Genomic DNA, 15,774 nt, shown 5'->3' with positions numbered 1-15,774 from the left:
CTGTCTGTTTGACTGTCTGTCTGACCATCTGTCTGTCCCTCTGTTTAACCGTCTCTCTTTGTGCCTGTACGTCTGTCTGCCCGTGTTCCTGTTTGACCGTCTGCCAGTCTCCCTCTTTGACCGCCTATTTGTCCCTCTGTGTGTCCCTATGCCTGTCTGTTCGAGAAAGAGAAGATAAATATACTAAGCTACTCCGAATCATTTTCTGATTCGATTAAGCAAAGTCTGTCTGTCCGTCTGTCTATCTATCCATGTTAATAAGATCGATCTATCTATCCAAAGTACAGATCGAATTTTTGATTGGACAGACTTGAAATTTAGCACATGAAACTTTTTTGACATAAAGACGACTCCCATTGGAACTGGAATAAATCGATTCAGATTTAAATATAACTGCCATATATATTCGTCAGATTTGAACTAATATTGCTATAATGTGATTCATCATAAACCTACCCTCATGAAATATTTTACGAAGGATTTGCTTGACATAACTGGAGAATTTCACGGAAATCAATTCAGATTTAAATATAGCTCCCATATAGAAAGATCGACCGATTTTCACTTTTAGAGCAAGCGCGCATTAGTTTACATGTTTCTGCTTGATTTTCTCTTTCCAGTTGTTGAATGCGACACCTTGCCTGGCAATTATTACAATACGATTATCTCCGCACCCAATGGTTCATACTTTGGATCCAAGGCTGAAATCACATGTCCTCCAGGACATCGTTTGGAGGGACCCAGTACTTTGACATGTCTCGCATCAGGTCAATGGAGCAGTGCTCTGCCAAGATGCATAAAATTAGAACCATCAACAACGCTGACGCCACCACCACCACCACCACCTTCATCAACAGTGGCACCAACAATACCCTCAACAACATCATATAGGCCCAAGATTAGCACCACGACAAGCACAACCAAAAAGGTGTACAGACCCACAGCCACCAGTACGACGAGTAGTACAACATTCCCAACAAGCTTGGGACCACTTGGCGATAGCAATGGAGAAAGTAAGTCGCACAAAAACCAAAATATCCTGATGGGGGTTTGATATAACTATGCTCTTTACTTTCATTCCCTTTAGCCGATTCCGATGAAGATGTCACCTATGTGGTGCCCGGTACTGTGCGCGAAGAATTCCCTCCCAGACGCACTGTGCGACCCGTACTTGTGCCCAACAAGCCAAAAACCACTCCCGCATATCAAACACCCAGCAATCCCACCATTGCTTCCAGCACTTCCAAATCTCCTGCTATCTATGGTCCCACTCGTACTCGTGTGCCTTATGTGGTACCCACATCCAGTGTGGAGACCACCACTCGCAACATCCAGAATGTCATTCAGAATGCCCATCCTCAGGACAATGAAATTGCCGATAGTGTCAATATACGCCATAATCAATCGCCCAATGTTAATGTGCCCTTCTCGGTGGAGAATTCCAATCACAAAGAAACCAAAGAGGCCAAATTGAATTTGGGTGCTATTGTTGCCTTGGGCGCATTCGGTGGTTTTGTCTTCTTGGCAGCCGTCATAACGACAATTGTCATTTTAGTACGAAGGTAAGATTGGGTTGTGGTTTTGGTTTGTGTTTCTTGCCTTAACTTCATTATATAAGGATATGCTTGATTCTGCTGCACTCATCTATTGCTTTGCCATTTTATTTTGTTATTTTATTTATTATATAAGCACTATCTTTATATATAATTTTATAAAACTAAGTATTTTGTATATATATTAGAAATCTTGTGAAAATATTTTGCTACAACAAATTTTACATCCGATAAGAAATCATATATTGAAAAGTGAGGAGGTTAATATTAACATAAATTGCTTTGGAAAATGCATTCCCTCATTCGTGGTTGCATAAAGTTATGGCCAGATTCTCTTTATTTCACTTGTAAAATATTGAAGGGATCAATAGTTCTAGGGAAGCCCAGTAAAAGCGTGCTAAGTTCGTCTGGGCCGTATTTTGGAACCCACTACCATGGATTATGCTTAAAATGTATATAACATAAATTTAGTTGACGGGCATAATTTTATTCCACATACCAAACTTATGTCACCAGCAAAAATTAAATCTTCGTGGAACCGGACAAGGATGATCGAGAGTCCTGTTTACATGAGAGCTTTATTAGTTTAACGACTGATTTGGACCGTATTTGGCACAGTTGTTGGACGTCGTAATAGAACATCGCATGCAAAATTCCAGCCAAATCGGATAAAAATTGCGGCATTTAATGGCTCAAAAAGTCAAATCGGATGATCGGTTTATATGGGAGCTATATCAGGTTATAGATCGATTTGGACCGTACTTAGCACAGTTGTTGGGAGTCATAAAAGAACACCACGTGCAAAGTTTCCGATAAATCGCATAAAAATTGCGGCTTCCGGGGGCTCAAGAATTCAAATCGGGAGATCGGTTTATAGGGGAGCTATATCAGGTTATAGACCGATGTGCTCCGTACTTGACACAGTTATTAGAAGTCGTCACAGAACACATCGTGCAAAGTTGCAGCCAAATCGGACAAACATTGCGGCTTGTTAGGACTCAAGAAGTCAAATCGGGAGATCGGTTTATATGGGAGCTATATTAGGTTATAGACCGAATCGGACCGTACTTGTCACACTTGTTGGAAGTCATAACAGAACACTTTTTGCAAAATTTCAGCCAAATAGGACAAACATTGCGGCTTGTAAGGCCTCAAGAAGTCAAATCGGGAGATCGGTTTATATGGGAGCTATATCAGGTTATAGACCGATTTGGACCGTACTTGACGCAGTTATTGGAAGTCATAACAGCACACTGCATGCTAAATTTCAGCCCAATAGGACAAAAAAGCAGCTTATAAGGGCTCAAAAAGTCATATCAGGAAATCGGTATATATGGGAGCTATATAAGGTTATAGACCGATTCGGACCGTACTTGGTACAAATGTTGGAAGTAGTAACAGAACACTACGTTCAAAATTTGACCAAATAGGAAAAAATTACGCTTTGTAAGGGCTCAAAAAGTCAAATCAGGAGATCGGTTTATATAGGAGCTATATCAAGTTATAGAACGATTAGGACCGTCCTTGGCACAGTTATTGAAGAACGTAACAGAACACTACATGCTTAATTTCAGCCAAATCGGATAAAAATTGCGGCTTCCAGGGTTTCAAGAAGTGAAATCGGTAGATCGGTTTATATGGGAGCTATATCTAAATCTCAACCGATATGGCCCATTTGCAATTCCCAATGACCTACATCCATATTAAGTATTTATCAAAATTTTCAAGCAGCTAGCTTTACGCGTTCGTGATTCCGACAGACGGGCGGACAAGGCTAGATCGACTCAGAACGTCGAGACGATCAAGAATATATTGGGTTGCACAAAAAGTAATTGCGAACTTTTCATATAGTCGGCGTTGAAAAAATTTTTTACAGCTTGTGACTCTGTAATTGCATTCTTTCTTCTGTCAGTTATCAGCTGTTACTTTTAGCTTGCTTTAGAAAAAAAGTGTAAAAAAAGTATATTTGATTAAAGTCCATTCTAAGTTTTATTAAAAATGCATTTACTTTCTTTTAATAAATCCGCAATTACTTTTTGGGCAACCCAATATATACTTTATGGGTAGTTAGACGAATATTTCGAGGTGTTTCAAAAGGAATGACTAGATTAGTATACCCCCATCCTATGGTGGTGGGTATAAAAACTAAATCAACACAAGTAAAAGCGTGCCAAATTCGGCCGGGCCGAATTTTATATACCCTCCACCATGGATCGAATTTGTCGAATTCTTTTCACGGTATCTCTTTTTAGATAAACAAAAAAAAAAATAACATGTATTGACATACATATATATCAAATTTTTGTCCGATTCGGACAAATGTTGGAGACCATATTAGAAGTCATTGTGTAAAATTTCAGCCAAATCGAATAATAATTGCGCCCTTTAAGGGATCAAAAAGTAAAATCGGGAGATCGGTTTATATGGGAGCTGCATCAGGCTATAGATCGATTCAGACCATAGTTGACACGCATCTTGAAGGTCATGGGAGAAGCCGTTGTACAAAATTTCAGCCAAATCGGAAAATAATTGCGCCCTCTAGTGGCTCAAGAAATCAAGATTCAAAATCGGTTTATATGGTAGCTATATCAGGTTATGGACCGAGTTGAACTACACTAAGCACAGTTATTGGCAGTCATGCAAAATTTCAGCAAAATCAGGAGCGTACTTCATTAATTTTTTTCGAAATTTTCCAAACCGGCAATTCTTAATGCGTTATAACTTATCATTAAAAACATGGTTTTAGTTTGATTTTCCTTGAAATTTTTTTTAGGAATGTTGTTAACATAGAACTTTTCTCAGAATACAGGTTCAATGACAATTAAATCCAAATTTTTTGAAAAAAAATTTGTTCAACATTTGGTTTGCATAGAAAATTTTTCTACGACATTTTCATTTTGAATAAATATGTTTATAAAAATTTATTTTTGAAGGAAATTTTGCGTTAATCGCATCATGTTAGATCCCCAATAATTTTCTACGAGATTCAAGCTTGGCAAGCAATTCTAAATTCCTTGTGCCTCGACCCTATGACTCTTCGTGATTTGAATGTTTTTTTGATTTTCTGTGCTTCCTTCTACTTTCATATATAGCACCTCGAACAGCAAACGGCGGCACCATGCAAAACATTTTCCATATCCACCACCACCACCATCGTCATTACCACCATATTATATACCCAAATCGCGTTTGCGTTATATGCCACCACCCACAACCATGATGACCACCCAATTTAATGCCTCGGCTTTTGAGGCCACAAAAGCCTATTTGGCTGGTAATGGGGAACTGATACGACCCCAAAGGTTATACGACCACTATAGCATTAGTTCGAGCATCAAAAAGGAGGGCCCACCATCTCTATGGAATAGTGGGATATTAGCTTTGCCTTTTGATGATCAGAAATGGGGTCGTCGCGAATTGAGTACATGTGGAAGGAGTTATGCCACCAGAGCTGGTATTTTTAGCAATGAACAGCAAAAGCAAATGGAGCTACAACAGCAAATGCAACAACAACAACACCAGCAGCAGCAACATATGAGATCAGCCAAGGATATGAAGGATAATAATCAGAATAATTGTGAGACTATGAGTGTAGTGAGCAATAAGCATATCATGGATAATGATCTCTACTAAAGAGAGATAGAGCTCATTTATCATCACAGTGCCAAAGATACCAGAAAACGAAAAGCATTTTTCAACAGAACATCTAAATTACACAAAAAATCTAACCAAAACGTACAATTTTAAGGCCATACCGAAACCAAAACAAAAGTCAAAATGAAAAGAGAATCACAAAAAGAAAGCTCAAATTAATAATTAAGGAGTTTATGACTCGAATAATCGCAAAATCTTATATCTAAGTTCCAACAAGTAAGCAGATTTCAGCCTTATTGTACCATATAGCGATACTATAGTTTTCTCTACACGTACATTAACTTTGTGGTAACCCAACAAAAACAAACAATCAAACAAACAAACAAACCAAAAACAACAAACAATCTAAACAATTAATCTTCAAAATCAACATCAAACCCCTCATTCATTACAAAAACAACCCTACTCTACTCCAGAACAACATTTATTTTGCAAATGCCGCCTGTTGCTGTTGCACGTTCTTTTTTTTTTTTTGGTTAATAAATTTTTGTATTTTGTCTTTAAATCATGGTTTTAAGCAGCACGAAGAACCATTTCAACAAAAAAAAAAAAAATAAGGGTTTCAAGGTATTGCACGTGTTTTTTGTGAATAACTCATTTTTGCTCTCTCCCTTTTTTAGGTTATAAATGTGTATTAACTGATTTTATTTTGCTCTTCCGCTCACCTTAGTAGTATTGTAGAGTTTTCTCTGTGATATATTCACATTTTGCTCAAACTTTTTTTCTGTTGCTAACCTAAATTATTTCTCTTTATGACAATAACCCTCTCACGATGCATTACACTTTGCTTTGTTTTTGCGGAGTTTCTCCATAAATTAATTATTTTTTGTTTTCGTTTAACTATTTTTGCAGAAATCGCACCACACAACATTATCGTCATAGAGCTTCGCCCGATTGTAATACAGTAGCTTCGTTTGATAGTTCTACTTCCGGTTCCCGCAATGGTTTAAATAGGTAAGTCATAGCTAACAGAAGCTTATTGATAATAGCCCAGTATAAAAGTCAATGTTAGTGGGAGAAATTGCGGCTGCTAGAGAAAAAAAACAGAAAGGGCTAGAAGTTCACATACCAAATCATTTTTAAGTGCCAACATTTTGTGATATATTCCAAATACATAAGTGACGCGGCCCTAATTTTTATATCAAATTTATGCAACATGTAAATTTTGCCCATGAATATCGCATTAAGGAACAGCGGAAATACTTCTCACATACTTCTATCCGATACAAGTTTAAGCTCAATGATAAGAGACCACGTTTTTATTGCCGAAGTTTACGAAGAATTGTAGAGAAGTGATTACTAAAAGTAAATACCACACAAGTGTTGCCAGCACAAGGAAGGGATTACCACCACTGAAATTTTCTGAGTTTCTCGCCGCCATTTGAACCCGGGCGGTCAGCGTCAAAGGCGGAGCTACAGTGGCCATCAATCCAATTCTTGCGCTGCTTTTAAATACCTTTCATTAAAATCTCATATTGTAACGATAGGTCTATACGTCCTTTAGGGTGTTTTGGCATGACCCCAAATTTTCCACGGCCGAACCATCTCTGATATATCGCAAATTAAGGGGTTTTTTTGTCTTCGGCACTAAAAAAATGATGGCGTAAGCTTTTGGGGTTTTGCACTACTGAGCCAAGTCTTGAGCCTGAAATCTCTTCACTCTATAGTTATTGCATTATTGTGTTAACAACCCAGTAGGAAAAGGTAATCAATCGGACCCAGCTATAAAAAAGGCCCTTTATCGTTGATAAACTCAACTTGAATCGGAAAGCACTCATTGACGTATGAAAAGTTTGCTCCTGCTCGGTTCCAGGGAAATTTTTTACTCTACTTCCAAATGCCTTTCTTTTGAGCCCCATTGGTAAATATTTCAGGTTTAGGGGGTATTTTGGTGGTGGTCACTTGGCCATCAAAGTAAATATAAGATTCGTGCTCTACTTTCAGAAACATTTCGCATGAGTCCCATAATGGGACTTGGTTTGGTTTTGGATGGCGTTTTTGGGGTAAGGGGGAGGGTCAGCCACCATCCGATATCTATTGGGTTGCCCAAAAAGTAATTGCGGATTTTTCATATAGTCTGCCAGTTATCAGCTGTTACTTTTAGCTTGCTTTAGAAAAAAAGTGTAAAAAAAGTATATTTGATTAAAGTTCATTCTAAGTTTTATTAAAAATGCATTTACTTTCTTTTAAAAAATCCGCAATTACTTTTTGGGCAACCCAATATATACTTTGTAGGGTCGGAAATTTATATTTCTATGTGTTGCAAACGGAATGACTAAATGAATATACCCCCTATCCTGTGGTAGTGGATATAAAAATAATTGATTCAATAAATTTTTTAGTTGAATCTGAAAATATTTTAGACAAGAATCGTGATTGAAATTTTTTAATTTTGAAATTTTTTAATTGAATCAATCATTATATTATTAAATCTAAAAATTTTCAGATATTCAAAATTTTTTTATCTGAATGTGCAATATCATCTTCGTAATTGAAAATCATTTTCGTAATTGAAACAAATTCAATTAAAAAATTAGTTGGATCAAATATTTTCGTGATTGAAACCGATTTTTTTTATTTGGTATGGTTACCTACTATGTTTTGCCACCGTAGCGCAGAGGATAGCATGTCCGCCTATGACGCTAAACGCCTGGGATCGAATCCTAGCGAGACTATCAGAAAAAATTTTCAGCGTTGGTTTTCCTCTCCTGATGCTGACAACATTTGTGAGGCTCTATGCCATGTAAAACTTCTCTCCAAAGAGGTGTTGCACTGCGGCACGACGTTTGGACTCGGCTTATAAAAGGAGACCCCTTATCATTGAGCTAAAACTTGAATCGCTAAAACTTGAGAGCTAAAACTTGAATCCGCTCCTTAATGGAATATTCATGGGCAAATTTGTATTTTGCATTATGGCTTGTTCATTGACTTTATATATTCTTTCATTAATGTTCCAAAGGGAAGAGAGGCGGGCTGTTGGCCATGAGAATAAATATCACTAGAATGAAAGGTTTTCGTTGCCTTTCATTCCAGACATACAGGCGAAATGGCCCAGATCGGTTCAGATTTCGATGGCGCTGAACATGTGGCTCTCACCAAGTACCCGCAACGGCCAATGGTGTGTTTGTCTGTGTCCATTTCGCCTTTATGTCTGGCAATTTCTTTTCTGTAATCAATGAAAGCATTTCATTCAAGTTCTATTCATTCTCAAAGTCAACAGCCCGTATCTCTCGCCTTTGGAAGATTAATGAAAGAATATGTGAAACTGATTTTAATTTTTTTCTATGTACTAGTCCTTAATGGTATGTTCATGGGCAAATTTATAATTTGCCTCATGGTTATAATCTAGTAGCCACCGTGGTACATAGACAGGCATACCCGCTTTTCGATTAAGCGTATCTTGAAGGAGAAGTGAATACGTCATTCACAAAGTGATACTCGCCCTAACTAGCAAACAAAATAAAAACAAATACATCGACTGAGCCAGGTCGTAATTTGATCCCAATACTGTCTAGCCCTCAACACAATATCCAAACGGCGCTCAAAATTATGTGTATACCCTGGAAGCAGTTGTAGGTGTATGGACAAGAAGTCCATGGCTACAATTAGTGAAGTAAAGTCTCGAAGTTGGTTAGTGTTGTATTCATTTCATAGAGGCACTTTCTTCGAGATAAATACAACCTACCAATGTACCTTTAAAGCTCCCCATATCGAAAGACTTCCGATGATGACCTCCCTTGCCAAGGTGTCGAAATGCGTCAAATCTTGGTTGGTGTGGTGTATCTCCTATGTCTTTCTTTTATCTTTTTTTTCTCGAAAGAGAAGTGAACAAAATATTTTATTTATTATTTTATTCTAATTTTCTTTTTTATACTTTTTTTAGATATTACCGCCAAGCTTGGGAAAATCTTCATGAGTCGGCCTCGAAAAATAGTTCACACAATGCCTTGCGTCGCAAGGAAACTTTGGACCCACCAGCCATGACCAGATCTAGAGATAATTTGAGAGACAATATGCAAAGGTCAAGAGATAATTTAGATCGGTAAGATAATGGGACATTTTTAAAGATTAGCCACAATGAACAAAATGCTTTATTTTTATAATTTCAGTGTTGGTCGTGATAACTATGGTATGCGTGATAATTCCGAAATGGTCGTTTCAGATGTCTGTTTAAAAGGTAATGTAGAATTTGATGGAGAATATTCCGGTAAATAAGAGAGATATGATCTTGCAGATGTATACTCTTAAATGTCATTACTTTCAATTGAATATAGGGAAAATTTTCTAATTTTAATTTCCATAGAAGAAATTATCAAAATAATATTTTAAGGTTAATTTTATTTTTTGAGAAAATAAAAATGTTTATAGTAGTTAAATATTGCCAAATTCCATTTAATATTGACATCTGATGATGATTGGTTGGGTTTCAGCCGATGTCGCAATAAGGCTACATTTATGCCTAACTTAAAAAAAGTTTCTGGCTTTCAATAGATAAAAATATTGTTGTTGCATTCAATGAATTGCACACTAGGGGATGTTGCAATCGTCTAAAAATGGAGAAAAATGTTGCTACAGGTAGATTTGAGAAATTTCATGAATAAGATAATGAGGATGTGGTTCCTGTGGTCTGTGTATGGAGAAAAATGCTTATTAAGCACCCTATCTTCTCTCCGTCTATATCACCGATTATTATTGATATTGTTGGCAGACGTTTAAAATAGTAACCATATGGTATCAACATTGAATCTGATTGACAATTACTAAAAGGAGAAAACGCAGCATATTTATTAAATGATAAAACCTTCTGGATTTCAAAATTAGCTAAGAATTTTAACAAAATCACAGTTATGAACTTCGGGAAACATTTATTTATGATTAAAATATTTTTTTTCTTTTGTTGATATTTGTTGTTGTATTGTTGTTGTGGTTGTCATAGCCATGTGCCATGGGACAAGTGCTAGTGTTGGAGAACGTTAAAATATGAAGCATTGGATTGGTAATTAAAGCAGGCCAGATGTCGAATAAGTAGCATAAAAATTTGCTTTAAAGCCGAGAGCTGTAGGCTCAACAGGAGGCTACGTGGCGCAGAGGTTACCATGTCCGCCTATAATGATGCAGACCTGGATTCGAACCCTGCCGAGAACATCAGAAGAAATTGTCAGCGGTGATTATCCGCTCCTAATGCTGGTGACATTTGTGAGATACTATGCCATGTAAAAACTTCTCTCCAAAGAGGGGTAGCTCTGCAGTACGCCGTTCGGACTCGGCTATAAAAAGGAGACCCTTATCATTGAGCTTGAACTTCAATTAGACTTGATCGCACTCATTACCCCTGTTCCTAAGTGGTATGTTTTCGGGCAAAATTTGCAATTTGCAATATATGAAGTGGAGTTCTTTTTCTTTCTTGCTATTCTTCAGAGCATTATTCCAGCCTAGATAACATACCTTTTTGACAGATCCCAGCGATGAGTTTGAAGTGGTGCCAAACTTTCTATCTAGGAAACCAGACAAATGCTATTAACAAGCCAAACACATTATCTGCCTAACTTTAAAAACAGGATGGGGGTATACTAATTTCTGAGACCCCATAAAGTATATATATTCTTGTTCGTTACGTCAAGTCGATCTAGCCATGTCCCTCCGTCTGTCCGTCTGTCTGTCGAAACCACGCTAACTTTCGAAGGAGTAAAGCTGCACGTGGTGTTCTGGTTCCACTTCCAATAACTGCACTAAGTACGGTTTAAATCGGTCCCTGTTTTGATATAGCTGCCATATAAACCGATCTGGGATCTTGACTTCTTGAGCCGCTAGAGGGCACAATTCTAATCCGATTTGTCTGAAATTTTGCATGAGGTGTTTTATTATGACTTCCAACAACAGTGCCAAATATGTTTCAAATCGGTCCATAACCTGATATAGCTGCCATATAAACCGATTTGGGGTCTTGACTTCTTCAGACTCTAGAGGGCGCACTTTTTATCCGATTTGGCTGAAATTTAGCATGAAGTGTTTTGTTATGACTTTCAACAACTATGCTAAGAATAGTTCAAATCGGTTTATAACCTGTTTAGCTGCCATATGAGCCGATCTGTAGTATTGACTTCTTGAGCCTCTACAGGGAGCAAGTCCTATCCAATTTGGCTGAAATATTGCATAACGTGTTTTGTTAAGATTTCCAACAACTGTGTTAAGTATGGTTCAAATCGGTCCATAACCTGATATAGCTGCCATATAAACCGATCTGGGATCTTGACTTTTTGAGCCTCTATAGGGCACAATTCCTATCCGATTTGGGTGAAATTTTGTACAACGGCTTCCCCTATGGCCTTCAACATACGTGTCAAATATGGTCTGAATCGGTCTAGAGCCTAATACAGCTCCCCCATAAAACGATCTCCCTATTTTACTTTTCGAGCCCCTAAAGGCCACAAATCTATACGATTTGGCTGAAATTTTAGACAATGACTTCTGCTATGATCTCCAACTTTCATTCCATTATGGCCCGAATCAGACCATAACTTGATATAGCTCCAATAGCATAGCAATTCATTTTCTTTTTTCTCTTCCTTTCCCTTGTTTGCCTAAAAAGAGATACCGGAAAAGAACTCGACAAATGCTATCCATGCTGGAGGATATATGGAGTCCACAGTAGCATGTCCGCCCATGACGCTGAACGCCTGGGTTCGAATCCTGGCAAGACCATCAGAAAAAATGTTCAGCGGTGGTTTCCCCTCCTAATGCAGGCAACATTTGTGAGGTACTATGCCATGTAAAACTTCTATCCAAAGAGGTGTCGCACTGTGGCACGCCGTTCGGACTCGGCTATAAAAAGGAGGCCCCTTATCATTGAGCCTAAACTTGAATCGGGCTGCACTCATTGATATGTGAGAAGTTGCCCCTGTTCCTTAGTGAAATGTTCATGGGCAAAATTTGCAATTTGCATTTGGTGGAGGGTATATAAGATTATGCCCGGCCGAACTTTGTACGCTTTTACTTGTTTGATATTAATAAATTGTAAAACATTGGAAGAATTGTACACTACACACTTGTAAAATTGAAAGGCAAGATTGAATATAAAAAATTTTGAAATATTTGTGACATGTTTACCTTTTTTAACTTTTTACCATTTGAAAACAGCAGAAAATGTTTGCTGTTTTAGCAAAAAATTACAGACTTTCTGCTGTTACAGCAAACATTTTTTTTGTTTTTCCTTACAAAATTTCTCTAAGTGTATAATTACCACAATATGACTTTTTTCATTTTTTATTATTTTTTTATTTATTTCCTTTTTTTATTTTTATTATTTTTTTTAACAATTCTGTTTACTTCCAGTTATCTATAAATCTTGATAAACTAATAAAGACTCCTTCTTTTGCTCCCCCAATTTCACTTAGAAAAGAAACGCCACCATCATCATCACCACAAAAACGGTTCTTCACGCAATGGTGAATATCGTGATCATTCGGCGGGTAGGCGGGAACATCATCGACACAGTGGAGGACACTATTGACCAACCATGATTATAACCATCAATGTAGAGCAATAGAACAAACAAACAAACAAAAAATCAACCAACTTAAACTACAACAATAAATAAAGCAATACAAACGGGATGCAATATCACAAACTAAGAGCAAACAAAATCACACACACACACACATACTTATATCCAAATACAAACACACAATCACATCAAATGCATAAGAACAAAAAAAAACAACGAAGCAATTAATTAATGTATTGTAGTTATTTTTTAATTTTTAAATATAAAAAGAATAATATCATAGTCGCCTAAGTTTTTAAAAATGTTAAGACAACTCCACAACCAACAAACAACCAACCAAAACCACTATCCCTCTATGGAGTGAAATGAGTGAAAAATATGAGATAATCACTATCGCACTTCCCCCACCACCCACACCAAAATAAAGTCAATAGAATTTGTTTTCTATATATTTAAACGAATTAGTAGATAAGTGAATAAAAAAAAACTAAAAATCAAAATTTAAATTTGAAATCAAATTTAAAACAAATAACGTATAACAAATGCTTTAAAGCTTTAAGTTGAAAAATATTTACATCGAAAGCTTTTCCAAATATACAGTTCCAAGATGACTTATTATTGAATATTAACAATAAGCAATTGTATGTTTACGACCTTAATCACAAAACTTTATGAAGCCTTAAAATGGATTTATTTGACAGTTCTATAAAGGAAATCTGTCAAATAAACCCATTTCAAATCTTCATTAAGTTTTGTGAATAATGCCGTTATTAGACTTTTTATCCACAAATTTTAGGATATAACCCAAAAGTTTTGTTTTTGAACTTTTTTTAATATCTTCTGAAGAGTATATCATAGACCACCAATGAAGCTAGAAATTTTGTGTTATTTTATTACCATTTCAGTTAAAAAATCTATGGTGAAAACAGTGATTAATCAATGCATTGACATGGTGGAAAGAGTTTCACAAAAAGCTTTTGAGGCAATAAAAGCTTCTCATCTGTTGCAGAGCTTTGGAGTTTTTTATACCCTCCACCATAGGATGGATATATACTAATTTCATCATTCTGTTTGTAACACCTCGAAATATGCGTCTGAAACCCCATAAAGTAGATATATATTTTTGATCGTCATGTCATTTTAAGTCGATCTAGCCATGTCCGTCCGTCTGTCCGTTCGTTCTTCCGTCTGTCTATTGAAAGCACGCTAACTTTCAAAGGAGTAAAGCTAGCTGTTTGTTATTTTGCACAAATACTTCTTATTAGTGTAGGTCGGTTGGTATTGTTAATGGGCCATGTCGGTCCATGTTTTAATATAGCTGCCATATAATCCGATCTTGGGTTTTGAATTCTTGAGCCTCTAGAGGACACAATTCTCATCCGATTTGACTGAAATTTTGCATGACGTGTTTTGGTATAACTTCCAACAACTGCGCTAAGTATTGTTGAAATCTGTCTATGTTTTGATATAGCTGCCATATAAACCGATCTTTGGTCTTGACTTCCTCAGCCTCTAGAGGGCGCAATTCTCTTCCGATTTGGCTGAAATTTTGCGTGAGGTGGTTTGTTATAACTTCTAATAACTGCGCTAAGTATGGTTTCAATCAGTCTATTTTTTGATACAGCTGCCATATAAACCGATCTTGGATCTTGACTTCTTGAGCCTCTAGAGGGCGCAATTCTCCTCCGATTTGACTGAAATTTTGCACGTAGTGTTCTGGTATAACTTCCAACAACTGCGCTAAGTATGGTTCAAATCGGTCTATGTTTTGATATAGCTGCCATATAAAACGATATTGGGTCTTGACTTCCTCAGCCTCTAGAGGGCGCAATTTTCGTCCGATTTGGCTGAAATTTTCCATGAGGTGTTTTGTTATGACTTCTAATAACTGCGCAAAGTATGGCACAAATCGGTACATAACCTGACATAGCTGCCATATAAACCGATCTGGCATATTGACTTCTTGAGCCTCTAGAGAGCGCAATTCTCATCCGATTTGGCAGAAATTTTGTACAACGACTTCCCACATGACCTCCAACATATGTGTTCAATATGGTCTGAATCGATCAATAGCTTTATACAGCTCCCATATAAACCGATCTCCCAATTTAGCTTCTTGAGCCCCTACAAGGCCCAATTCTTATCCGAATGAAATGAAATATTACACAATGACATCTACAATGATCAACATTCATTTATGGTCCGAATCGGACTAAAACTTGATATAGCTCCAATAGCATTGCAGTTCTTATTCAATATTCATTGATTGCCTAAAAAGAGATACCGCTCGACAAATGCGATCCATGGTAGAGGGTATATAAGATTCGGCCTGGCCCGAACTTAGCTCTTATTAGTTTTTGGTAAACAAAGTGTCTTGAGCTATATACAATATAAACAAAATATTCAAAATTTATTGTTTCTTGTGTTTAATTGCCTAACTTAATTATTTAATGGTCATTTACTCAAAACTTCTACAACAGATGGCGCTTTGTAATGAAATCCAAGATTTTAGTGAAACTCCTCATCTCTGAAATCTTTTTTGAAAACACCTTTACATTTTTCAAAAAACACCTTTACATTAATTAACCCTTTAAAGCTTTAAGGCATTTGCAAAAACAAAAAAAAAGAAAACTTTCCAAATTTAAAAAATGTTTATTAAAATTGTTTTGTTAATTATGAATAACTTGGTTTAATTTATTAAGCAACCACCCAAAAAGTTTGGTCTCCCCCAAAACCCTAGGTTCACATTTTTAAGCTAAATCGATTTATTCATAAAAAATGTTAAAGTGAAAAAAAACACAAATATTTGTTTAGAAAGAAACACAAAAGTAAAAAAAATTTATAGTGTGCCATTGCAGGCCACAGATAATTCCAAACAATAAATCACTAATTACTTCCCAACCCTCACTTTTTTTATGCATACCCCAGAATTTGGCCTGTATGTATGTATGTATGTTTGAATTCTTCCTCTTTAACTATTGTTTTGCATTTCGACATTTCTTACTTTATTTATTTATTCTATATGGTATTTCATAAGTCAAATGGTTTTCTTTATTTTAGGAA

At 36.5% G+C, this 15,774-nt stretch overlaps 1 protein-coding gene across 4 annotated transcripts in view; it reads left to right on the top strand.

The window, feature by feature from the left end:
- The window catches only part of LOC106081083 (uncharacterized), a 155,395-nt gene extending 142,170 nt beyond the window's left edge, over nt 1-13,225 (top strand). Inside the window, exons 6-11 of one of the 4 annotated variants that reach the window (XM_059367453.1) lie at nt 621-1,013; nt 1,088-1,562; nt 6,060-6,161; nt 9,091-9,249; nt 9,317-9,384; nt 12,607-13,225. In XM_059367453.1, coding sequence (XP_059223436.1) covers nt 621-1,013; nt 1,088-1,562; nt 6,060-6,161; nt 9,091-9,249; nt 9,317-9,384; nt 12,607-12,656 — 1,247 coding nt within the window. In that variant the 3' untranslated portion in view covers nt 12,657-13,225. Of the gene's footprint in view, nt 1-620; nt 1,014-1,087; nt 1,563-4,645; nt 5,424-6,059; nt 6,162-9,090; nt 9,250-9,316; nt 9,385-12,539 lie in introns of those variants that run through there. The other 3 variants (XM_059367452.1, XM_059367454.1, XR_009398058.1) reach the window with 3 other exon arrangements.
- Nucleotides 13,226-15,774: the final 2,549 nt, after the last annotated feature.

Source organism: Stomoxys calcitrans, chromosome 4, assembly GCF_963082655.1.
Source record: "Stomoxys calcitrans chromosome 4, idStoCalc2.1, whole genome shotgun sequence".
NCBI lineage: Eukaryota > Metazoa > Arthropoda > Insecta > Diptera > Muscidae > Stomoxys > Stomoxys calcitrans.
This window is presented reverse-complemented; position numbering and strand designations above follow the sequence as displayed.